The following is a 27,762-nucleotide window of genomic DNA, read 5'->3' on the forward strand; positions in this document are numbered from 1 at the left end:
TGCTTTCTCAATGTAGTGTGGTCAGTTTAAAATTACTGTCAAGAAACAAACCCAAACAAGCAGACCAAACCTTTCCAGAAACTCTAGCCACTCTCCCCTAGATCAAAGACATCTGGGAAATGACTGTCAGACTACTCCGACTTCTTGCCATCATGGTAGCCCTCAAACCCACCAATACACTTAAACAGCTGCTAATGAACTTAAAAGACCATATACAGAAAACAACCAAAACAAATGTCATTTACAAAATATCTTGCACGAACTGTAACAAATACTACATTGGACAAATAGGTAGAGAACTAGCCACTAGGATACATAAACATTAACTAGCCACAAAAAGACACGACCCACTATCACTAGTATCCTTCCGTGCAGATGAGGAAGGACACCACTTTGACTGGGTCAACCACATTCATCCTAGGACAAGCTAAACAGAGGGACGTGTGAGAATTCCTAGAAGCATGGCATTCCAACTGGAACTCTTATGAACAAGCGCATTGATTTGGAATCCATCTACCACCCTCTAAAGAACCAGAAATGACATCACCAATCCAAGGAAACCCAAAACACACAACAGAAAGCAAGACGTAACACCAGTGCTACACCGGAGGCTCAGTGATAATGTTACCTAGTATAGTGATGAAACGTCTGAAAACAAAACTTTCAACTGCCCGAGCAACCTTACATCCGTAACAGTATTGTCTCTATTATCAGTTTGAGTAAAATAAAATCCAAATCCCATCTAAAGCTTTTTGTGTCCTTGCATCCAGAACAGCCAACTTCATTTTTAAAACCCAAAAGCAGGAGTGCAATTAGCAGAAATTACCAGTGGTGAAGACTTTATCCGGTAGGCATTAAATTTTGTAACTTTTACACTGGTTAAGCAAATTTCAGCCTGCATGTAGCATGATCTTTTTAAGACTAATTAATACTGAGATATACTGAAGGTAAGCTGCACTTAACCAGCATAAAAAACTGCAGTGATACACCAATTATGATCAAGAGCGTCAAAGGAAATCTCACAGTTGAAGGGAAACTCAAGATCTTTGAAATAATATCTGTAGATTTACATCTGTATTATTAACATGGTGGTAGAGTTCAAGCAGACTGCTAAAGTGTACTTCCTTTTGGCATCTAGATCAGCAGTTGATGACATTCTATCATCTTGGCACCAACTAATATTTTTTACTTTTTGTACATTGTGGAGATTAGTTGACACAAGTAGTATTGTTTACAGGTTGCCTTATTCCCCAACAGCTATTCCTTACATAACTAACTTGAGAGTTTTGTCTTTTGTAGACAGTCTCTTAATCAAAATCTGATATTTTTCATGTTTTGACCAATATAATTTTGACCTAACAGTTGAACTAAAGCAAAATACTAGAGATGTGGTATCAAAAAAAAAATCCTGTAAGTATTCAGTAGGTCTGTAAGCATCTGTGGAAAGAAAAAGACATTTCATCAGAACTGGGAAAAGTTAGCCATATTTTGAGCAAGTAAAAGGAGAGTCGGGGAAAAAGAATAAAAGTGTATGTATTGATAAAGTGCAGGACTGGTGATTTTAAATGACAGACGGTTTGTCAGAAGTTAAAGGAAGTGATAATGGGACAAAAAACAAACGATGTGTTGGGAGGAGAATGACATGATCCTGTGTAGCTGCCAACTGAAGAGCAAAAATAGGGAGTAAAAGAGAAACTGGTTTATATAAAAAAAAAGTCAACAAAAATGAAACAAAATTGGCCAAAGATTATAACCTAAAATTGTTGAACTGAATATAGAGTCCATAAGTTTGCAAGGTGCCTAGTTAAACGTTTGCATTGAATATCATCAGAATATGCATTAGATAAAAAAGCAGTAAATTCAGAGTAGGAACAAAGTTAGTAATTAAAATTACAGTTCACAGAAATAAGGAAGGTTTGCACTTTCAACCAATCCAGAGGATTATTTTCCTCTGGCTAATAAAGTATGATATTTTTTCAGAAGATTTAGAATCCGTATGGGTGGAGGTAAGAAATGAAAAGGGAAAGAGGATCTAGTACAACTAGTCTATTAGTCTTCAAAATTATAAAGTAGGACAAAGAATAGATCAAGAAATTAATGAGGGTGTGTAAAAATGATAATACATTAATCATGGGTAATTTGAATGTTCATATAGAGTTAGAAAATCTGAGGTAGATGTGAGCAAGAATTCATAGTATATTCCAGAGGGTTACCTAGAATAATTCTAGGCCAGTTACCGTAATGTCTGTTATTGGGGAAAATATTCGAGTCTATTATAAAGAATGTAATAGCAAAATATTTAGAAATGTGAACAAGCACAATCAATAGGACTTCACAAAGGAGAAATCAAACCTGTCAAATTTACTAGAATTCTTTGGGGAGATATTAAGTAGGATAGACCCAAGGGAAGCAGTGGATGTAATATATTTAGATTTTCATAAACATTTGATAAAGTTATACACATCAGCCTGTTTAATAAGATAAATGTCCTTGGTGTTGACGGTAGTATATTAATGTAGGTAGAATTAATAGAGGACAAAATTGGGATGATGAGGTATTTTCATGATACAAACTGTAACTGGTGGACAGTCACAGGGATCAGTTGTGGGTGCAATTATTTACAATATACATCATAATGATTTAGATGAGGAAAGTGATTTCTTTGATAACCAAGCCTATGTATGATGCAAAAATAGGTGGGTGGCAAGTGTTGAGGATGGCAGTGTGCTGAAGAGGGATTTAGACAAGTTAAGCAAGTGGTCAAAAACTTTGTAAAAGTGATATTGGTAAATGTGAGAAACTGTGAGGTTTTACACATCAGGAAAAATAGAGGAGATGAATGTTAATTAAATGAAGGAAGACTACAAAAAGCTCCGGAACAGAGGCATTTGGGTGTCCTTGTGCATGAATTGCAAAGTTTACATCCAAATTTAGTGGGTAATAGAGAAGGCAAATGGGATGTTGATCTTTATTTCCTCTGGAGCAGCCAGAGGAAACCCACGCAGACACTGGGAGAATGTGCAAACTCCACACAGACAGTTGCCTGAGGCAGGAATTGAACCTGGATCCCTGGTGCTGTGAGACAGCAGTGCCAACCACTGAGCCACCATGCCGCCCCATTATCAGAGGAAAGATATATTGGCATTGAAGACAGTCCAGAGAAAGTTCACTGGATTGATACTAGGTATGGAGTGACTGCCTTGGAAGGAGAAGTAGAATAGGTTGGGGCTGAGCTCATTTGAATTTAGAAGAATGATAGGTGACCTTATTGAACAATGAAAAATCCTTCGAAGTTTCCGACAGGGTGGATGCAGAAAGGTGGTTCCTTTCATGGGAGAATTTAGGACCAGAGGACATATTCTGAGAAGAAGGGGTCATACGTGGGGATCATACATTTAAGACAAAGATCAGGAGGAATTTTTTTTCTCCCCAAAGATAATGAATCTGTGGAATTCTTTACTGCAGTTGTAGAGGACTGATCATCAAGTATATTCAAGGCTGAGTGTTTTTTTTTAATCAGTAAAGGAGATAAGGGTTGTAAGAGAAGGCAGGAAAATGGAGCTGAGGATGATCAAATGAGCTGTGGTCTCATTGTTGGAAGAAACTCAGTTTGCTGAATGGCCTACTTGTGCTCCCAGTTCTTATGGTTTTAAATTGAAATGAGCACAAATACATTTCTGTTTCGTTTGAAAGGGGCAATTGGTTTCTTCAATGATGAAAAGGGAAGGTGTTCTAAATTCTGTGGTTACGTGGAAAATGTAGTAGAATTGAGATGACTGGGAACAGTTGACAGGACAAGGGAATTGTGGAGTGAATAGTTCCCTTGGAATTCTGAAAATGGGTTGGAGGAGTATGAGGAAGGAGAGAGAGGTGTTTTGTGGTAGCATCCCACTGACCATGGCGGAGCTCTATCTGTTGAATATGGAAATTGGTGTGTTAGAAGGGGGAGATGAGGAAACGCTGCCATGACCCTGGGAGGAAACGGTAGGAGGGAGAGCAGAAGTGCACAAAAAGTGCACAATGGCTCACTATTTAGTTAACAGGTCACTATCCAGGGGAGATGGAAGGATGTGTCAAATAATTAACATTCAGCCTCTGTTAGATTGAATTTGTTACACCAAACAATAGACCTACTCATGCCAGCAGGTTTGGTAATCATATGGTTGGGCCTGAGAGTGTAGTGTAATGCAAATTTATGGGGAGATACTGATGTGGCTGATGTTACCTCAATTACAGTGTGAAGTTCTAAAGAAGGCAGGAGGGCAATGGGAAGGAGCCAGGTGGATGAAGAATATTGGAATTGACATCATAGTAAAATTTCCTACTAGAGTGTGATGTGTTAATTAGTGGAGAAAATTTGAAATTGTATGAGGCTGACCGCAGTATGGTTCATAGTGATTATTCTGTTCATCAAATAATAGATCACTACATGCAAGTACTTAAACAGTAGTTTGCAGAATAAATCCAGAATTAATATTACCTGCTTGTATTTTGTTTAAAGTTCTCAAAACGCTAACAGATCCATTCTCCAAAAACTGTCTTTTTTATCCTTTAAAAAATAAATTTCTTTAAACAAATCAAATGAGGCTCATTTTCCTTGGTACGTGGTTTTCATGAATTGTTACACCTAGGATGTGTAATCATATGTATTACAGTTAATGGCAGACAAATTGAAATCCTGGCTATTCATCCTAGGATTGAGAAATGAATGACCTGGCCATGAATACTGTAAGGTAAAGGGGCCACAGGGCACATCTCTTTAAAATGGTTTCTGGGAGTGGCTGCCAAGAAATTACATATTTCTGCCATCTGCCATACCCTTTGGAATTCATAGTCTCCACATGCAGATTCTCTGGAACATATTTAAGTGCAGTTATTTGTGGGTAGCGGCTCCATCTTGCGTGCCTAAGATGCCATTGCACCTGCTTGTTATGCTTCCCTTCGTGTTCGCTTCTTTCCTCCATTTTATTTCTAGTTGGTTCAAAATGATCTAAAAAGGAGCACAGGTGTTCACTGAGCAAAATACTCTAGTTTCATCAGAAACTGTTATTGAATTTAATCTAGTTAAAACTGACATCGTTATATGTACATATGCAAATATATACACATACTTATTCAGAAAGTATATTTGTTTGAGGGGGAAAAAGACACTACCTTTTAGAACATTATTTTTAAATATGCAATTTTTTTGTTTTGTGTAGTTCAGCGATCCCCTCCAATACCTGCCCAGGAACTAACTCAAATTCTGAAAGCTGGATATTTGGAAAAACGCCGAAAAGGTAAGCAATTGTGTGCAACAAGAAGCTATTAACGTACAACCCTGACTATTATGCTTATTTTACAATCTCTTATATTACAGGCACCTTAACAACCGGTACCAGATGCCCATTTTGCAGGTGTCCTCACTTTCTAATTAACTTTTTTATGTATATGTATTTTTAGAGAAACAAGTCTTGAAGAACAAGCTGAGATCATGACAGTCAGTTGTGACAATGCTGAGAATCCCCATGTGTGTCACTATTTATTTCTGTTCCTTAATGGTTTGAAGTCTACATTTCTGTTTCCTTACAAACACTATCACTCAGCAATGTATTTCAGTGATAAGCAACTTTGCTAATTACTATTCCCTAACATGAGGGCAGTCGCAGTAGAAAACCAGAGGGACTGTGATAACAGGTTGTGCCAACATACTGAAACCTCTTCAGGGATGACATAACATCTGAAGGGCAAAAAGCATATCAGACCACTTTTTATGTAGTCATGAAACTAGTTTTCTGTTTGAACATTGAATTTGCAGGAAGATGATTGATAGCTGAAACTCATGCACTTGTCCATCAGCGGATGAGAAATAGAGACATCTACCTTTGCATTCCAAAAGCAAAGTTCCTCAAAAAAAACAAATCAACAGTAAGAACAACGAGAAGTTGCCTGCCTGCAGCAACTGGAAGAGTGCATGACTACATTTTTTGGGACAGGAAAGGATAGCCCCTTTTACTTTCCTTGATTCTGGAGGCTGGTGAATAAGATTGGCTGGTGTGGATGAAGGCAGTTTTGGAAATTTAACCCCATGACCTAATGAACATGTAATGACTGATATTGATTCCCCAATCTATGTTGTTTCCCCCCCTTCCCCCCCCCCCACCCACCAAACCAACACTCCCTATCCTATTTACTTATTTCTGATCTCCCTTGGTTACCAATGCCAGTGCTCATGAGATTTAAATAATCATCTGTTTCCAATTGTATTGAAATAACAATAAGATATTGATTGAACTCATTATTTATGCTTATTTTAACTGAGTGTTTGGCTTATATCTATTACAGATCACAGCTTCTTTGGATCTGAATGGCAAAAACGTTGGTGTGTACTTAACAACAATGTCTTCTATTACTATGGAACAGAAAAAGGTAATTTAACTTTTACACATAGTCATACATATAATTTCATCAGTGAACATGCCAAACTGCTCCAATAATTCTCCTCCAAGTTCAAACTGCAACCTCTGAACCCAGATATCCCTCACTCTCTATTAAAGTGAAATAACCAACCCTGATTCAAGTAAGGAGTATGGAAGAGCACCAAGCAACTGTAACGAAGTTAATAAGCCATTGACACAGCGACATAAGATTAAATATATACTAAACAATGGAAGCTGTGTGTGCTACTGACAGAGTAAAGTGATTGCACATTTTGTTTTTATTATTCATTCAAGAGGCATGGATAGCTAGCCAGTTGTCACTCTGAACCACTGCAGTATTGTGGTATAGGTACACCTACAAGTGCCATTGGGAAGGGAATTCCAGGATTTTGAATCAGTAACAGTGATATAGTTACAATTTTGGATGGTGCGTGGCATGAAAGGGAACTTGCAGGTGATGTTATTCCCACGTATCTGCTGTATTTTCCTTCTGGGTGGTTTAGATTGCCGATTTGGAAGGTGCTATCAAAGGAACCTTTGTAAATGGTATGCACTGCTGCTACCATATATCCATGGTAGAGGGAATGAATTTTGAACATATTAGGTGGGTTGCCAGGCAAGGAGACTGCTTTGTCCTGGATAGTGTTACACATCTTGGCTCCTGTTGAATCTGCATTCATGCAGGTGAGTTACTTACCTCAGGATTCTCAGCTTCTGACCTTCTCTCATAGCTACTGTATTTATATTGCTGGTCCAGTTTAGTTTTTGGTTAATGGTAATTTCCAGGATGTTAATGGTAGTAGACGTAGACAGTAGTTGCATCAATGAGCATCAACAGATGATGGTTGTTTTCAGTCTTGTTAGAAATGGTCATTGTCCAGCACTTTCGTGGTGCAAATGTTATTCGTCACTTCTCAATCCAAGCCTGAACATTGGCCAGATCTTGTCGCATTTGGACGAGGCCTGCTTCAAACATTTGAGGAGTTGCGAATGATGTTGAATAGTATGCAATAATCATTGAGCATCCCCACTTCTGATCTTGTGATGTAGGGAAGATTGTTGATGATGTAGCTGAAGATTGTTGACTAAGGAACACTACCCTGAGAAATGAATGTTGCAGCGATAACTGGCCGCCAATAGCCACAACCCCATTAACTAATAATTATTAATGAATAGTTAAGGTCAAGGCTCTGTAATCCTACCACATCCAGTCGTGAACAGTGACGGACAGTTAAAAACTGAGCAGGAATACATTTCATGCGCATCCAGATCCTCAGTGATGGCAGAAGTGATCACATTACTGCAAAAGACGAGGTTGACGTATCTGCATTCATCTTCAGTGACAAGAGCTCCTTGGATGATCCATTTCTGCTCCTGTCCATGCTCCCCAGTACCACTGATGCTGATTTTCAACAAGTTCACTTTGTCTACTTGGTATCAAAAAATAGTCAAGTATGCAGAACAGGCTAGACCCTAACAACATTGCAGCTACAATATTGAAGATTTGTAGCCCAGTATTGGCTGTAGCTCTATTCAAGCTGTTCAGTATATTAACATTGACAAAGTGGAAAATTTGAGCTGAAAATGTGTTGCTGGAAAAGTGCAGCAGGTCAGGCAGCATCCAAGGAGCAGGAGAATCGACGTTTCGGGCATGAGCCCTTCCAATAAAAAGTGGAAAATTTGTCAGGATATGTCCTTTAGAGAAAAACAGGACACGTCTAATCTGGTCAATTTCCATCTCCTCAACTAACTTTGAGTAAGTGGTGTTATCAAAGGGCACATGTTTATTAATCTGCTTGGTTTGAGTTCAGCCAGGGCCTCTCGAATCCAGATTTCAATAAGGCCTTGGTTCAATTATGGACAAAGCAGCCAAATTCCAGAAATGAATTTACCACAAGATGTCTTTTGACTAAATGTGAGAGAGAAAAGTCCAAGCAAAGTGAAAGCCACCGGTTGTCGGGGAAAGCTGTTCATCAATTGGCGTAATACCCAGCCTAAATGAATATGGTTGTAAGGTTGGCTGTGGTGTCGAGTACAAATCATTTCAGCCTCTTGGACATTGCTGTTACTTTTATCATTCATTGTTTCCCAAGCTCTACCATTGTTCACCTGCTTCTCAATTACTTAACCTCCAACGTTAAATCGGAAGTCGGGACGTTTACTAATGGTTGCAGTGTTTGTGACTTCTCAGATTCTAAAACTGTCTGTGTTTGTCTGCAGCAAGACCTGAAGAATCTCCAGGCTTAAGCTGATAAGGTGCAAATAATATTTGTATGATGTTAAGGGCCAAACAATGACAATCTTGAATAAGAGAGAATCTAGCCATCTCCTTTTGAAATATAATGGTATTACCATCATTGAATCCTTAACTATTCCACATCCCGGGGATTATTGTTGAACAGAAAGTTCACTGGACCAGATGTAAACAATTTGAGGCTAGATGAACAGGTGAGAACATAGGAACTTCCTAGTAAGTAACTTGCCCCAGATTCCCTCAAAACCTGTCTGCCATTGTTACAACCTGGTGGGAAGGAATGAAATGACACCCCTCTTCTCAACTGCCCCAGTTGGTTGCAACAGAAGGTTCACTCCTATAATGTGAGTCTGTTGTTTTATCCAATTAAAAATGTTGGCTGTTTTTACTGTAAGTAATAGAGTCAAACACAAGAATTTCTTGAATGATTTATTTTATTACCTGCTAGCCCCAGGAAAATACAAAGACAAAGTCAATCACATAAGTTCGAATGTAGAGTTAAAAAGAGTGTTCAAAGCAAAGGAAAATAAAAGAATGTGTAGATCAGAGTCCTCGTGTAAGTTTTAATCTCAGACTGCAGTTGTTTTCTTGGAGGTAATCAGTTGTGAGTATTGTAGTTAACTTTTAATTTCCGAGTTCTGTTTCTTTCCAGTCAGTGCTTTCATCTAGGAGCTTTGCTCTCCTTTGTACTACCTAAAAACAGTAACTTGAAATAGTTGAGTGCAAGCGTTGCAGACCTGAAAAATGAATTCTAATTTCTATCCACAGCTGCTGCCAGACCTGCTGAGCATTACCAGCAATTTCTGTATTTGCAATTGAAATAGAAACTTATTTGTATGTTCTGTGTCTATTAACTATGTTTCAGGCTTGATAGTTGCAGGCGATATGTAGACTCACATGGTGTAAATCAAATGAACTGTTTGCACTTTCCTTGGAATGTGGCTGATTGGTTTCATTGCATTTAGGGCAAATGCCAATTTCAGTTTAACTATCTTTAGTTTAATCCACATTGGTTTCTTAAAACTTGGCCAACCTGTGTGGTTCAGGTGGCACACATGTTTTCAGTCCTTTTTAAAAACTATTTCATATTGGAAAATCACAGTTAATAAATTTGTCAATGCGATTCCAAAAGCAATAGCATGTATTTCATTTTATAATACACCATCTGCAAAGCACAAGACGTGTGTTTTGGATGTAAGCAGGCAAAATGGGAGCAGAGAGAGATCATTTGACACCTTGAGTTAACTCCACTCAGTGAGATCATGTCTAATCTGTTTGTTTTAGATTCCATATTCCCAACTATCCCAATAACCTTCAATTCTTATTAGCCAAGGGAATCTAGTGACCTTGGTCTTACAGATATTAAATAATACTGTCACCTTCAGCACCTTAGGTAGAGAGTTCTGAAGTGCCTCAACCTTTGGCAAGAAAGAAGTTCTCCTTATCTCAGTCCTTAGAGCTGCCCCTAATTTTAAAACAGAACCTCTTGGTTTTGGACTGACCCACAGGATGCAACATCCTTTTCCTCATTCATTTTATCAAGATCATTAAGGATCTTGGGCGGCACGGTGGCACAGTGGTTAGCACTGCTGCCTCACAGTGCCAGAGACCTGGATTCAATTCCTGCCTTTGACTGTGTGGAGTTTGCACATTCTCCCCGTGTCTGCGTGGGTTTCCTCCGGGTGCTCCAGTTTCCTCCCACAGTCCAAAGATGTGAGGTTAGGTGAATTGGCCATGCTTACTCGCCCGTAGTGTTAGGTGCAGGGGTAAATATAGGGGAATGGGTCTGGGTGGGTGCGCTTTGGCGGGTCGGTGTGGACTTGTTGGGCCGAAGGGCCTGTTTTCACACTGTAAGTAATCTAATCTAATCTTATATACTTTAACCAAGTTAATCATCACTCTTCTGAATTCCAATGGAAACAAGCCTAATCTGTGCAAACTATCTTCATAAGGCAACCTACTCATTCCAGGTATCAATATAGTCAACCTCTGAACTCCTAACTTTACATTCATTCCTTCCTTAATGAAGACATCAAAATGCTACACATTGACATACAGTATTCAGCACAGGGTTTCACCAACACCCTAATAACTGAAGCATAACTTTATTATGAAGTAATTGAATGTAAAAATAACAAATTATATTGTCCCATTGGCCTTCCTGATTAGATTAGATTACTTAGTGTGGAAACAGGTCCTTCGGCCCAACAAGTCCACACCGACTCGCCGAAGCGCAACCCACCCATACATATACCCCTTACCTACACTACGGACAATTTAGGATGGCCAATTCACCTGACCTGCACATCTTTGGACTGTGGGAGGAAACCAGAGCATCCAGAGGAAACCCACGCAGACGCGGGGAGAATGTGCAAACTCCACACAGTCAGTCGCCTGAGGCGGGATTTGAACCCGGGTCTCTGGCACTGTGAGGCAGCAGTGCTAACCACTGTGCCACTGTGCCGCCCACGATTATGTGCTGTATTTACTTAGTATCCTTGTGACTCATACTCTAGGATATTTAGACCCTTCTGTACCTTGGAATCTCCATTCAAGTAATACTCTTTTTCTCCCTTTTTGCTAAATTGTACAACTTGATATTTTCCCACAATGTACTTCATCTGCCAGATTTTTGACCACTCACTCAACCAATCAATATCAGTTTGCATCCTTATTATTTCACTTTCACGATATAGGCAGAATCTATGGAATTTTGAAAAATTAACACCAATGCATCTATTATCTCATAAGCAACCTCTATTAAGTCCTGAGGATGTAGTTCATCTGGAATTCTTCTTTGCGATGAGTGTAGTTCCAGTAACACTCAAAAAACTTGATACCATTCAGAACTAAGCAACCCACTTGATTGGCACTGTATCTATCACCCAAACATTCACTCCTTTCACAGGAGCAGCACAGTGCCTCAATGGTTATCACTGCTGCCTCAGAGCCAGGGACCTGTGTTCAATTCGAGCCTCGTGTGATTATCTGTGTGGAGCTTGCACATTCTCCCCATGTCAGCGTGGGTTTCCTCCAGGTACTCCGGTTTTCTCTCTCAGTCTAAAGATGTGCAGATTGGATGGATCGGCCATACTAAATTGTCCACCGTGACCAGCGATGTGTAGGCTAGGTAGGTTAGTCATTGGAAATTAGTGGACTGCATGGCCTGCTTCTGTGATAATTGATAGATATTGGTTGTAGGAGAAAGCGAGGACTGTAGATGCTGGAGATCAGAGTCAAAAGGTGTGGCGCTGGAAAGGCGCAGCAGGTCAGGCAGCATCTGAGGAGCAGGAGAATTGACATTTTGGGCATAAACCCTTCATTCCTGATGATGGGCTTATGCCCAAAACGTCAATTCTCCTGTTCCTCGATTACTGCCTGACCTGCTGTGCTTTTCGAGCACCACAGATATTGGTTGTAGTTTGTACTATTTACAAGATTCCCTGTAGCAGTTTGCCAGACCACCTTTAACAGCGAGCCTGTGACCTCTGATATCTAGAAGGATATGGTGAAGCCATGAAACAATCTCAAGGGAACACTCATTGCTTGTTCTGTTAATTAGTGTGGCTGTAAAATGACTCATGACATTGACTCTCCGTACCCTGAGGGCAATTAGTGATGGGCACTAAAGGCTGCCTTATCATTGTCTCCTAAATCAAAGTAATGCTTTGAACATATTAGTCTGATGTGGCTCATTGCTGTTATTTTTAACACCAATTGTTGAGATCCATTCATATAGACAAGATATATGAAATCTTTGTTTTATAATGTATTTGCAGATAAACAGCAAAAAGGTGATTTTGTCATAGATGGCTACACAGTCCAGCTGACAACTACCATCAGAAAAGATGCAAAGAAGGATTGCTGTTTTGAACTCTCTGCTCCTAATAAACGACTGTATCAGGTTTGTGTATTTTTATTTGATTTAATAGAATTTGTATCACTTAGAGTCATAGAGATGTCCAGCACAGAAACAGACCCTTCAGTCCAACTTGTCCATGGCGACCAGATATCCAAACCTAATCTAGTCCCATTTGCCAGCACTTGGCCCATATCCCTCTAAACCCTTCCAATTCATATGCCCATCCAGATGCCTTTTAAATGCCGTAGTTATACCAGCTTCCACCACTTCCTCTGGCAACTCATTCCATTCACGCACCACCCTCTGTGAAAGAGTTGGCCCTTAGATGCCTTTTATATCTTTCCCCCCTCACCCGAACCTATACCCTCCTAGTTCTGGACTCCCCGACCCCAGGGAAAAGACCCTGTCTATTTATCCTATCCATGCCCCTCATGATGTTATAAACCTCTATAAGGTCACCCCTCAGCTTCCGATGCTCCAGGCAAAACAGCCCCAGCCTGTTCAACCTCTCCCTATAGCTCAATCCTCAAACCCTGGTAACATCCTTATAAATCTTTTCTGAACCCTTTCAGATTTCACAACATCCTTCCGATAAGAAGGAGACTAGAATTTCATGCAATGTTCTAACAGTAGCCTAAACAATGTCTTGTACAGCCGCAACATGACCTCCCAACTCCTATATGCCTGCTGAAGGGCTTTTGCCCAAAACATCAATTCTCCTGCTCCTCGGATACTGCCTGACCAACTGTGCTTTTCCAGCACCACACTCTCGACTCTAATCACCAGCACCTGCAGTCCTTACTTTCTCCTATACTCCATGCTCTAGCCAATAAGGGAAAGCATACCAAACACTTACTTCACTACCCTATCTACCTGCGACTCTACTTTCGCGAAACTATGAACCTGCACTCCAAGGTCTCTTTTTCAGCAACACTCCCCAGGACCTTACCATTAAGTGTATAAGCCCTGCACTGATTTGCTTTTCCAAAATGTAGCACCTCGCATTTATCTAAATTAAACTCCATCTGCCACTCCTCAGCCCATTTGCCCATCTGATCAAGATCCCCTTGTACTCTGAGGTAACCTTCTTGAGTTGAATTGAATTCACTGTCCACTACACCTGCAATTTTAGTGTTATAGAGTTATAGAGATGTACAGCATGGAAACAGACCCTTTGGTCCAACCTGTCCATGCCGACCAGATATCCCAACCGAATCTAGTCCCACCTGCCAGCACCTGGCACATATCCCTCCAAACCCTTCCTATTCCTATACCCATCCAAATGCCTCTTAAATGTTGCAATTGTACCAACCTCCACCACATCCTCTGGCAGCTTATTCCATACACGTACCACCCTCTGCATGAAAAATTTGCCCCTTAGGTCTCTTTTATATCTTTCCCCTCTCACCCTAAACCTATGCCCTGTAGTTCTGGACTCTCCAACCCCAGGGAAAAGACTTTGTCTATTTATCCTATCCATGCCCTCATAATTTTGTTAACCTCTATAAGGTCACCCCTCAGCCTCCAATGCTCCAGGGAAAACAGCCCCAGCCTGTTCAGCCTCTCCCTATAGCTCAAATCCTCCAACCCTGGCAACATCCTTATAAATCTTCTCTGAACCCTTTCAAGTTTCACAACATCTTTCCGATAGGAAGGAGACCAGAATTGCACACAATATTCCAATAGTGGCCTAACCAATGTCTTGTACAGCCGCAACATGACCTCCCAACTCCTGTACTCCATACTCTGACCAATAAAGGAAAGCATATCAAACGCCGCCTTCACTATCCAATCTACCTGCGACTCCACTTTCAACGAGCTATGAACCTGCACTCCAAGGTCTCTTTCTTCAGCAACACACCCTAGGATCTTACCATTAAGTGTGTAAGTCCTGCTAAGATTTGCTTTCCCAAAATGCAGCACCTTGCATTTATCTGACTTAAACTCCATCTGCCACTTCTCAGCCCATTGGCCCATCTGGTCCAGATCCTGTTGTAATCTGAGGTAACCCTCTTCGCTGTCCACTACACCTCCAATTTTGGTGTCATGTGCAAACTTACTAAACTGTACCTCTAATGCTCGCATCCAAATCATTTATGTAAATGACAAAACGTAGAGGACCCAGCACCGATCCTTGTGGCACTCCACTGGTCACAGGCCACCAGTCTGAAAAACAACGCTCCACCACCATCCTCTGTCTTCTACCATTGAGCCAGTTCTGTATCCAATTGGCCAGTTCTTCCTGTATCCTTTAAGGTCCAACCTTGCTAACCAGTCTCCCATGAGGAGCCTTGGCGAATGCTTTACTGAAGTCCATGTAGATTACGTCCACTACTCTGCCCTCATCAATCCTTTGTTACTTCACAAAACTCAGTCAAGTTTGTGAGATATGATTTCCCATGCACAAAGCAATGCTGACGATCCCTAATCAGTCCTTGCCTTTCCGAATGCATGTAAATCCTCTCCCTCCAGATTCCCTCCAACAACTTGCCCACCACCGATGTTTCTTAAATAGTGGCACCACGTTAGCCAACCTCCAGTCTTCCGGCATCTCTCCTGTGACTGTCGATGATATAAATATCTCAGCAAGGGAGGCCCAGCAATCGCTTCCCGAGCTTCCCACAAAGTTCTCGGGTACACCTGATCAGGTCCTGGAAGTTTATCTACTTTTATGCATTCTCTTCAGTGACAGATTGTAACAATCTGCACAAAGTAAAAATCAGTTCCAAATTGAGATTATTTCAGGATTGCACAGACTGCTAGATTTTGAGAAATTTTGACAGGTAAAGCATCTGAATGTCAACTAATTTTTACTTTTTGATCAGTTTTCCTTGTAAACTGAAAAATGTAAGACATTTCAGCATCAAAATACCTTGCTTTAGTAGATCGTAATAAAAGAAATGAATTTGTCCCGTGGTTTCTGGTCTGCTGAATTTTTGTTATGCATTCGTAGGGTGTGGGCATCACTGGCTGGCAGGCATTTATAGCCAGTTCTCAGTTGCTCTTGAGAAATGGTGGTGAGCTGATGCCTTGAATCGTTGCAGTCAGTGTGCTGTCGGTAAAGTTCTTGCAGGGCAACTTGCAGGTGGTGGCATTCCCATGTATCTACTGCCTTTGTCTTTCAAGGTGGAAGTGTTCATGAGTTTGGAAGGTGCTACCTGGATTTCTGCAGTGCATCTTGTAGATAGCCCACATTGCTACTAATGAATGTTTGTGTAATAAAATGAGCTGCTTTGTCCTGGATGGTGTCAAGCCTCTTGCATTTGTTGGAGCTGCACCCATCCAGGGAGGTGGGGAGTATTCCATCTCACTCCTGACTTGTGCCTTGTTGATGGTGGATAGGCTTTTGGGAATCTGTCGGTGAGTTACTTGCCACAGTATTCCTAGCTTCTGGCTTGCTCTTGTAGCCACTGTATTTATGCATATTTTCTAACCAACCTGTTTAAAGATGGCTTTACACACCTCTGGAGTAGGTGGTACTTGAACCCAACCCTCCTGTTCAGAAGTAGGGACATTACCACTGCACCTCAATAACTTTTTGTGTTTAAATGATGAGTCCAGTTGAGCTTCTACTCAATGATATCCCCCAGCATATTAATAGTTCATTGAATGTCAAGGGCAATAGTTTGACTATCTCCAGCAAGAGACCATCTATGCTTGGCATTTGTATGGTACACACGTTACGTAAATAACTAGAGATGTTAAAGGTTCAATTGAATTAGTGCTCACTTGCATAGACTATGAAGAGGGAAAAGAAAAATTGTACCATCCATGCTCCTTTCTTTCTCATGTTGAATGTGTACACTGAGACTGAGATCTGGTTTGGTATAGTGACTACTTCTCTCTCCTGTGTGCATACAACCTATTGGCACGAACAGTCTAGTCTTGTGTAGATCAACTAATCAGTATATCAGTAAGTCAGCATCGGCAATCACTCACTATCAAGTCTGATTGACCACTGAAAAGACTTTGTATCTTGGCTTCTTGTGGGTCCTTGTCAGGCTTATGAACCTGATCCTGGAACCACATCTCCGACTCTGCATTTGGCAGATGTTTCTAGGAGACTGAATTGGTCCTTGACCTTGAGATTACTGACATTCCTTTCTCCAGTTCCTTTTTCATCCTTCCCCTTACAGACAGGTGTTCTCCTGAATTGTGTCCCTTCGCACAGGAGCTTCCTCTGAGTCTTTTTGTTCTGAATGAGGATCTCCCATGCATTCTTACCTATATTGCACTTCTTGAGGAAAACCTTCAGGAAGTCTTTCAAACGCTTCCTTTGCCCTCCTCTTGTTAGAGTGCCTTCCTTGAGCTGAGCAAAGAGATTTTCTTTGGTCGTCTGAACTGAAACATCCGAAGTATGTGGCGTGCCCAGTGGACTTGGTTTTGGATGATCAAGGCCTTTTGTTGTTGCTTCAAGAACACTGGTATTTGTTTTCCTGTCCTCCCATCTGAGGCAGAGAATCTGTTTCAAACACTATTTTATGTACTTTTCAAGGGCCCTGAGGTAGCGTCTATATATAGTTCAAATTTTGGAGCCATCTGGAAGAGTTGAAAAGATGACTGTCTTAGACGCAAGAATAATTGTATCTGTATAGATGAGACAGTCATTGGAGCCTGTCATCCTTCAGCGTCTGAAGGTGGCATTCAAAGATTTAATGCAATGTTCAATCTCTGCATCAATGTCAGACTTAAGTGTGATGTAAGTTAAATGGTCTATGTTTGGGAGCATTGTCCATTGATCTTAATGAAGGGATAAGACTAGTTCCATGAGGGTGTTAAGTGAAGCTTGAAGATTTTCTTCGCAGAGTGCAGAGATGATGTTGTCATCTGCATATCGAAGTTTCATAAGTGAGGTCTGTCAGTTTCTTCTTGAATTTCAACTGGTTGAAGTTGAAAAGTTTGCTGTCCATTCTGTAGACAATTCCCACACTTCTGAGAAGCATGTTCTCAACAAGATTAAAAAATGGTGGCCATGAAGATTGAGAAGAGGGTAAGAGTGATGATGCGTTGCTGCTTGACCTCAAAGGCTTCTGTTATATTACCATCACTGAGGACCATCACTAACATCTTGTGGAAGGAATGGAGGGCGTTGATGAATTTCATTGGAAAGCCAGCCTTTTGCTGGTTCTTTCGCAGCAGTTCCCAACTGATTGATCTGAGCAAGGCTTTTGACTCAATGACGACCACGTAGTTTGGTTGGTGTTGTTCCTGTTATTTCTCTTGGAATTTCTATGCAGTGTAAATCATGTCCATAACTCCACAGTTTGGTTGGAATCCAATTGGATTTCAGGAGGATTTCCTCAGACTGGGTGAAGGCACCCAGCAAGGTGATTGAGTTTTTCCTACAATAGAGAATAGGAAGATTCAGCAGTAGTTCCTACAGTCAATGCTCCCTCCTTTCTTGAAGGTGCTGGTGCTGGCAGCAGCCCTGATATCAGAAGGGATTTCTTCTTTATCCGAAGTTTTCAGGCACAATTGATAGAGATGAATGGGCAAGCTCTGCTCGTCTAAATTTGAAAATCTCTATTGGAAAGCTGTCTGCTCCAGCGACTTTTCCAGTCTTCATGTGTCTAATAGCGGATTCAAGCTTCTGATACATGTCCTTATTGATGATTGTATCACAATTTAGAAATTGAAGTGCTCTGTCCAGCAGAGGCTTATGTTTTCTCTGCCTCCTAAAGGATGCCATCCTTATTCTACACCAGTTTCAAAATTGTTTTTTTTTACAGTTTGGAAACAGACCCCTCGGCCAAACAAGTCCACACCGAAGAGTAACCCACCCAGACCCATTCCCCTACCCTATTATCCTATATTGACCCCTGAGTTATGCACCTAACCTACACATCCCTGAACACTTTAGGCAATTGCAGCACGGCCAATTCACCTGACCTGTGTATCTTTTGGATTGTGGGAGGAAACCGGAGCACCTGGAGGAAACCCACGCAGACACTGGGGATTGTACAAGCTCCACGCAGGCAGTCATCCAAAGTTGGAATTGACTTAGGGTCCCTGGTGCTGAGAGGCAGCAGTGCTTACCACTGAGCCACTATGCCATTCCTTTTAACCAAGGTTTTATATGAAGGTTTTGTGTCCACATGTTGCCTTGATGACACTCAAAGCCCCAGGTGTCATGGTTGTTAGCAAAGAGTTGCAACTACATCACTTTCTGAAGCCAGCATTGGTTCTTGACGTACAGAGTCATAGAGATGTACAGCATGAAAACAGACCCTTCGGTCCAACCTGTCCATGCCGACCAGATATCCCAACCAAATCTCATCCCATCTGCCAGCACCTGGCCCATATCCCTCCAAACCCTTCCTATTCATATACACATCCAAATGCCTCTTAAATGTTGCAATTGTATCAACCTCCACCACATCCTCTGGCAGCTCATTCCATACACGTACCACCCTCTGCGTGAAAAAGTTCCCTCTTAGGTCTCTTTTCTATCTTTCCCCTCTCATCCTAAACCTATGTTCTGTAGTTCTGGACTCTCCAACCTCAGGGAAAAGACTTTGTCTATTTATCCTACCCATGCTCCTCATAATTTTGTAAACCTCTATAAGGTCACCCCTCGGCCTCTGACGCTCCAGGGAAAACAGCCCCAGCCTGTTCAGCCTTTCCCTGTAGCTCAGATCCTCCAACCCTGGCAACATCCTTGTAAATCCTTTCTGACCCCTTTCAAGTTTCACAACATCTTTCCGATAGGAAGGAGACCAGAATTGTACGCAATATTCCAAAAGTGGCCTAATCAGTGTCATGTACAGCCGCAGCATGACCTCCCAACTGCTGTATTCAATACTCTGACCGATAAAGGAAAGCATATCAAACGCCGCCTTCACTATCCTATCTACCTGCGACTCCACTTTCAAGGAGCTATGAACCTGAACTTGAACTCCATGGTCTCTTTGTTCAGCAACACTCCCTAGAACCTTACCATTAAGTGTATAAGTCCTGCGAAGATTTGCTGTCCTTCATAACTTTGCCTTTGCTAATTGATGAGTTCTCCTGTTTGTCTCAGGCATGGAAAGCTTTCCTCCTGAGGTTTTAGCTGGTGTGGTTATTCTTGTCAAACTAGTCTTGGTATTTCCTAGTCTTGTAGTCTATGGTTTCTTCTTGACATGAGATAATGGCAGTCTTCCTGCACTCCATTAAAGTGAACTCTTTGGAGATTTTGGTGAAGATATTGTTAAATGTTCACTAGCCTGCTCAGCTCTTAAAGCTGCACAACGTTAAGATTTTTTCTGAATTAATTCTTTGCCTTCAATGACTTCTGATGGCTATTGCGGAGCAGATGAGCCAGTGGTCTATCCAGCAGTTGTCTACACTGGTCATCGCTTTGGTAATGAGGACAACCTTTGGTCTCTGGATCACACCATAGAAAGTTGATCGTCTGTCAGTGCTTTGGTGTGGATGCCTCCAAGAAGTCTTGAACTTGTCTTTATGGCAAAACAGTATATTGGTGATGATCAGCTGGTGTTCTGCACATTTGGTGAGTAGGAAAATTCCATTGGAGTTGTAATATTTATTTCCTTTCTGATGGTTCCTGTTGAAAGTTGGGAGTCCTGTCTAGCTCTACCATTGAAGTCTCCAAGGAGAGGGTAATTTTATCTATCTTATGGATGTTGGTGAGTGTAGTGAACAAGGTGAAATGGAAATCTTCTTTGAACTCATTACTAATGTTAAGGGTTGGAGCACAGGCACTGATGATCATTTACTGCTGGTTCTTGGCAAGACGAAGAGTCAAGAGGCGATCAGTGATGCCAGCAGGGAGCTCCGAAACACAGCTGTTGTGCTTGTTCTTGATTGTGAATCTAATTCCATGTATCCTGAGTTAATTTGTTTGATTCTCTCTCAGCCTTTTGCCTGTTCTTCAAGTCTCTTTCAGGGCATTGATATCAATGTTGAAGTTGGAAGAGTCCATGGGTAATAAGGGGTGTTATTCTTTCTGTAAAATAGTTTTGCTCATTACCCATGTGGGTTTGTACATTCCACGTTCAAAGATTGAGTTTCCTGTTGGTTTTCAGACTGCAGGTAGATGGGCCTTCTGGATATAGGCTTTCAGCTAGGTGTGTGATGGGACTGACTATTTTAAGAGCATCCTTCTAGTCCCTTCCCCAGTCTGGGTGAACAGAATGGATCCTGAAGAGGGCTACTCAGTCATGAAGAAAGCTGTCAAAATGCTTTTCTGTTCCTATTCCAATAACGAAACAACAGAGTCAAACTTTGCTGATCCAAACCTAGGGATATCAAGATCTCTCAATCCTGTCACCGTCACCTCTTGTATTGCTGCAAAGCTTGTGCTGTGTGTTTGTGGCATATTGAATTGCTCAAAGTGGATGCCTTGTGTGGGACATCTTTTAACGTGGGATTGTTGTTGCATTCTAGTGACAAGGAAGTTTTAATGACTGGGAATCTCCCTACTGCTGCAGCCTTCATCTGCCATATCAGCCATTGAGATTTCATAAAAATTTTCCACTTGACTCTCTGTTAAGGACTTGTTTTGGATTGCACTTCATCTGGTTCTTCCCCTCTGACCTTAGCTTCATAGGTGACTCAACCAGGAGTTGAGAACTTATAATGGCATCACTCTTGGGAACAACTGAACACTCAAGCTTTTTCACCACAGCAAGGTTGCAATCTATGGAAATGATACTGGCATCTATTATATTGCATTAGAGTGAAGGTCACTATCTCCAGAGGAAGATGGGGGAGATGAGTAAATAATATAGAATCAAACTTTTAGTTGACCTTGCTAAGTCAGTTTTGTTTGGACCATGCCCCAAGCAATACTTCAGTCTCTGTCCATTGCCTCAAGTGTTTCATAATTCTGTAATTATTGAATTTCTCTTCTGCCACATTTCCCCTCATTGTCTTCCTTAAATTTGTTCTCCCTATTTAATTGCAGCCTATCTCGAGAGGCCTAATAGCAACAGTCCTGACTACTAATGAGTTAAACTCTTTAATACTTGTATAATTTGCGTATACTACATGCTATGAATGCATTAAAGTTTCATAACCCCCTTGATAACAGATTCTTCATCTGTTTTCAAAATCTCTTTAATTCAGTTTATAGGGTGTACATGCAGATTATTGAGCTATGAATCAATATAGATTACAAGATTGGTTTGCTGCACAGTCTTCCACTACAAGTCTTACTGCGAGTGTTCGCTGAGGGGCTAGCTTCCTGTGTTTTATTCCCCCTTGGCCAGAACCTTCCAGGATATTCTTGGCCTTGCTCAATGGGGACTTGAGCAGGGTTCAAGCATCCAATGAAGTCACTCCAAACCCTTCACTGTTGCCATGCTGGGGAGGTATAAAATGTATGTTGTCAGGCAATGGCTAGAAGTCAAGATGTTCAACCATCTAATCAACACTTTTCGAATACACGACCCTCAGGCTGTTGTAACTGGTTCCCCCGAATCTTTGTGACCTCTTTGACCTTGGTCTCTGTAGCTGATAGCTCCTGGCTGCTGTTTAATTTAGTTTGGCCAATTTTTCTCGTCATTCCTGATTACACTGGCTGTGGGTCAGATTTAGAATGTCCAGTTTTGGGTGGTGGCCACATTAGCTTGCTGAACCTGTTAAATTTTACAAAAATTGCATTTGAGGAATCATAAATTTGATGTTTCTGGCTCACCTGTAACCATTCATAACATTTATACCCCTCCCCACAAAAGGCGCCATTTCCCTCTCCCTACTTCCCCGCCCTCAACCCCACAGTCTCCCTGTAATAGCTTGTCAGAATGCAGCAATAGGTTAATATTACTGGGCTACTATTCCAGAGGCCTGGACTCCTCCTCCTGAAGTCTGAGGCTGTGTGTACACAATGGTGACCAGTGCGTATCTAGAAACACTGCCCGATTTTTATCTCTAGCTATGCACTAGAAGGAGGACAGGGCAGGAAATCTGGACGCCACTGTTTAGCGGTTTCCAACGCCATTCTGTATGTAGGTTTTTCAGAACTGCTGCAATTTGCAATGAGCTGGTCACATTTTGTAAGCTTCTCTGAATCACATTTTGCCAGTGAACCATGGTTTGGAGATGAGTAGAAGCTAAAAAGTGAGTAAAAATTGTATTACCCCCACTACAATTCTTTATGAAATGCTGTAGCCAGTTTGTATCTATGTTTTCTAAGTGTTGATAGTGTTATGGGTGGCATAGTGGCACAGTGGTTAGCACTGCTTCCTTACAGTACCAGGGACCAGGGTTCAGTTCCAGTTTTTGATGATTACTTGTGTCAATTTTGCCCATGCTTCCCGTGAGTGAGGAAGAAGTGATACAGCAGTGATATCTAGAACTGCATTGATGTCTCCGTAAACAGAGATGAGATGCTTCAGTAATGCATCATCTGATGAAGCATGGAAACATTGGCAGTAACGGCTGGATTTTTGCATTATTCTGTGCATGTGTAGACTCCAGATGTTGCCCTCCTCCATGTCTGTGTTGTCTCCAGCTTTAGCTATTCTGAAGTTATCCTGATTTGCTGCAAACTTTTTCCTTGGAACTTGAGATCTAGCAAACTAAGATCTGAATGGCCTAATTCACAACATGCCCTGTTCACTCATAGCAACTTATGCTTACTCAATTACCTTAACTCCTTCTCGAGCCATGTCTTGATTTTAAAATTTGCATCCTTGTTTTCAAAAACTCTGTATGACCTTGGCTTCCTTATCTATATGATCTTCTTTCCTCCCACAAATTTCTGATGTATCTACACTTCTGGTAAATTAACAATCCCCAATTTTATTGCTTCACTGTTGTTGGCTATGATTTTAGCTTCTTCGGCCCTATACTCTGGAAATCTCTCCACACCTCTTTGCCTCTCTAACTCACTTCCACTTTTAAACCTCCTTTCATTTGCACTAGTGTTTTTTGGCTCAGTTTTTGTTGCACCTCTGAAGCACCTTGAGAAGCTTTAAATGTGTTAAAGGCAGCTTAAAAATACAACAGGTTGTTTAGTGGATAATTGTTGTCGTTACCTCTGCAGAAGTTGGACCAATGTTCTCTCATTTGTAAACAGTAAAGACAAGTTTGAATAGTGCTCTTCATACTCTTATGTAACCATTTTCTAATAGTAATCAGTTATTTCAAAAGATACAGCAAAAAGGATAGAATTCTTTCAACAAAATTATTCTTGTTAATTAATTTTGGCATTTATTGGCAGGACAAGTACTAAAACCTTTACAGTGTCTGAAAGTGACATCCAGTGAAGACAAGGCATTTAATGGAATCTTTCAATCAATTTTTAATGATACTGCTGGTGTAATAAGTTTTTGCTTCTGTTGAAAGCTAGTTTATTAAGTCGTCAAGTTAAGTTGCTGATTCTAATTCTGACAAATGAATTTTTTTTGGAGGGTCTGAAAATAGCAGTTTAAAGAAAAAAAAAAGACACTGATGTCTCTTAATTGCCACGGGTAAATTTTGCTCATCGGCCTTGCATTTGACATTGATCAAGAAGAACAGTATTCACATAGTTGCTAGCTGCTGCAAGGAATCTAAACTGTCATCCTCTGCTTTAGTTACTTAAATTTGTCTAAATTAACTTGAACACAATTATAAACATCCTTCAAAGAAAAAAATCTACTGAAGATAAGCACTAATATCTGACAGCATATATTTCTGACATTTTATCGTTCATTTTAAATTTTTCAGTTTGCTGCAGTTTCTTCAAATGAGGCAGAAGAATGGGTTGAGCAGCTTCAATTTGTATTAAAAGGTAAGAGTTAAAAACAGATATGGAACTAAAAGATTGGCAGTGTTAGTCTGTCATTTTTTGCCTGTATCTGATTTTGTTGTTTTACCTCTGCTGGATAATGGAATTATTGGTAGTCACCTGTGGCAAATGCTCAACTTCGCTGGACCCTTTAAGTGAGTTAGCACTAACTTGCAAAGCAAATCTGCACCTGCATGCAAGTAAGCAATCAGCACTGGTCTCTTCATTTCTTAACGAAATAGGCCCGAACATTCAAGACTTGAAACCCTTTTATTCACAGAATGAACTTTGCTAAAATGTGGCTTTACGATATTGTCAATGTTGCTCTAATTGCATTACTGCATGCACATCCATGCATCCACCACCTGTCCTGTGCATATGGTTATAATGTTATGTAGGTCTCATATTTGTCTGTTCCTACTCCTCTAGCAGCATTTTGCCTTGTTTTACTCCTTTTCTAGCCTTTTTTAAAATCTATATTCTCCATTTCCCACTCAAACATCACCCTAAAATTTTCACTTGGATATCCAGCTTCTTTCCTCCTTCAATTTCAGCACTTGTTTTTGTTGATTTCAAATTCCACTTCAAATCATCTAGCCATTTCTTCTGAGTCCATCAGTCTCCCTTAAATTTGGCCACTCTTTCCATTTCAGTAGTTTTATTCACGGAGAAGGCTGTCTTTATTTACCTGGTTATTCCTCACTATCCCTATTTTCCCTTCTGCTGTCAGCTTGTGTAATTGTCATAGAGATGTGCAGCACAGAAATAGACCCTTTGGTCCAACTCATCCATGCCAATCAGATATCCTAAATTAGTTTAGTTCCATTTGCCAGAACTTGGCTTATATCCCTCTAAACCCTTCCTCTTCATGAACTCATCCAGATGCCTTTTAAATGTTGTAATTGTACCAGTCTCCACCATTTCGTCTGGCAGCTCATTCCATATATTCACCACTCTCTGCATGAACAAGTTGCCCCTTGGGTTCCTTCCCCTCTAACCCTAAACCTATACTCTCTTGTTTTGGACTACCCCAATCCAGGGAAAAGCCCTTGTCTATTTCTCTATCCAAGTCCCTCATGATTTTATAAACCTCCAAGGTCAGCCCACAGCCTCTGGCGCTCTAGAGAAAACAGCCTCTCCCTCTCGTTGAAACCCTCTAACCCTGGCAACATTCTTGTGAATCTTTTCTGAACCCTTTCAAGTTTCACAACGTCCTTTCTCTCGGAGGGAGACCAGAATTGCACATAATATTCCAACAGTGGCCAAACCGATGTCCCATACAACTGCAACATAGCCTCCCAACTCCTATGCTCAGTGCTCTGAACAATAAAAGAAAACACGTTAAACCCTGCCTTCACTTTGCTATCTAGGTCAGACTCCACTTTCAACCAACAAATAAACCTGCACTCCAAGTTTGGAGAAGCAACCCTCTCCAACCCCACAGTTTAAGTCATTTAGACTCGCACAATCAAATTTCAGGCTATCTAGCTGCTCGCATTCATAGAATCTCTACAGTGTGAAAGCAGGCCATTCTGCCCATCGAGTCCACACCAACCCTTCGAAGAGCTGTCCACCTCCCTGTAACCCTGCATTCCCCGTGGCTAATTCTCTCAGCCTGCACATCCTTGAAAACTATGGGTCAATTTAGCATGGCCAATCTACCTAACTTGCATATCTTTGGACTGTGGGAGGAAACTGGAACACTCAAAGGAAACCAACGCAGGCAATGGGAGAATGTGCAAACTCCAAACAGATAGTCGCTTGAGGGTCCCTAGCACAGTGAGGCGGCAGTGCTGACTATTGAGCAACCTTTTGTCAAAGTACTTTTACACTTTTTGCACTCTGCTCAATTATCACCAGTGCCTTTGAGACTCTTGTTCTTATAACACTTTTGACTCTCTCTCGAACTTGTCATTTTCCAGTACAGCTCCTACTTTCACTTGTTTAAGTTTGGTGCAGACTATAATACACATGGTTAATAATTGTTTTGGCTATTTCTTACTATTCCAGCTGGCCCACATCAAGCAAGATTTAAATAACAGAAAAATAGTGCAAATGCTGGAAATGAAGAGTCATATTGAGCTTGAAACATTAACTCTGTTTCCCTTGCTGCAGAAGTCTCCTACCTGCTGAGTTTTTTTTAGTACTTTGTTTTTATTTCAACAAATATTGAACCCTGCTATCCTCTTAACAACATTACTCAATTTTTCTGCATAACCAGCAGCATCCAAGGAGCAGGAAAGTTGATGTTTTAGGCAGGACCCTTGGGATTAGAATTCTTGTCCTTGCTCAATAACAAAATCCCTCCATTATCTTGGCCCTCCAAAATCTCTCAGCTTCTACAGTTTGTCAATTTTAAGAACATCTATGGTCTTCAAGGTTTGGTAGAAGATTTGTAGCTCGGGTGCTCGTTGTTGTGGTTCTGTTCGCCGAGCTGGGAATTTGTCTTGCAAACGTTTCCTCCTCTGTCTAGGTGACCTCCTCAGTGCTTGGGAGCCTCCTGTGAAGCGCTTCTGTGCTGTTTCCTCCGGCATTTATAGTGGCCTGTCTCTGCCGCTTCCGGTTGTCAGTTCGAGCTGTCCGCTGTAGTGGCCGGTATATTGGGTCCAGGTCGATGTGTTTGTTGATAGAGTCTGTGGATGAGTGCCATGCCTCTAGGAATTCCCTGGCTGTTCTCTGTTTGGCTTGCCCTGTAATGGTAGTGTTGTCCCAGTCAAATTCATGTTGCTTGTCGTCTGTGTGTGTGGCTACTAAGGATAGCTGGTTGTGTCGTTTCGTGGCTAGTTGGTGTTATAGGGCATTGTAGGGCAAGCCAAACAGAGAACAGGGGACAAAACGTTTGCAAGACAAATTCCCAGCTCGGCGAACAGAACCACAACAACATCTATGGTCTGTTGTACCTTCCTCACGCCCCTTGCCATCATCCTTGTGGCCATGTCTTCCGCCATATGACCTCTAGCCTTTGAAATTCTCTCAAAACATTTTCTTCTTTAAGATTTGCCTTAAGGCTATCTATTATGCATTTTGGTGACTCATCTTAAAATCTCCTGTTTTAACTCCAAACTGCTTATTGTTTTAAGTTGCATGTGTAATATACCCTAGAATGCTTTCCTACATTAAAGGCCCTATGTTAAATGGAAATTATTGGTGTAAGTTTATAGGCATTTTGACACAACAATCCATTTAGTAATCAATACTAAAATTTGAAAATTTAGGTTGTTGAGTGGAAAGCATCCTTAAGTAGAGGGAGAAAAGTTATTGAAAAAATTCACTCACTCTGTTATAAAAGTTGTAAAAGAGAAGTCAAAAATAATTCTTGGAGTGAAGATTGTTAGTCATTGCTATTAATAAATGAATTAAAAATATTTTTCACTATATTGTACTGTATAACCCGATAGTGCTCTATTCCCCAAATATCATCAACTTATTTACAAATCCCTATGCGTACTTGCAGTACTTCCTGCCTTGAATTCATTGCTGGCCCTGACTGTAATCTTCAATGCTTACATCT

General features: G+C 41.0%; 1 protein-coding gene across 3 annotated transcripts in view; it reads left to right on the forward strand.

Annotated features, from left to right (window-relative positions):
- The window catches only part of skap2 (src kinase associated phosphoprotein 2), a 268,727-nt gene that overhangs the window by 155,682 nt on the left and 85,283 nt on the right, over window positions 1–27,762 (forward strand). For all 3 annotated transcript variants that reach the window (XM_072575075.1, XM_072575074.1, XM_072575076.1), the window contains 4 exons: window positions 5,202–5,279; window positions 6,325–6,408; window positions 12,453–12,577; window positions 24,191–24,254. In XM_072575075.1, the coding sequence (XP_072431176.1) occupies window positions 5,202–5,279; window positions 6,325–6,408; window positions 12,453–12,577; window positions 24,191–24,254 (351 nt within the window). The remainder of the gene's footprint in view (window positions 1–5,201; window positions 5,280–6,324; window positions 6,409–12,452; window positions 12,578–24,190; window positions 24,255–27,762) is intronic.

This window comes from Chiloscyllium punctatum, chromosome 8 (assembly GCF_047496795.1).
Source record: "Chiloscyllium punctatum isolate Juve2018m chromosome 8, sChiPun1.3, whole genome shotgun sequence".
Classification (NCBI taxonomy): Eukaryota; Metazoa; Chordata; class Chondrichthyes; order Orectolobiformes; family Hemiscylliidae; genus Chiloscyllium; species Chiloscyllium punctatum.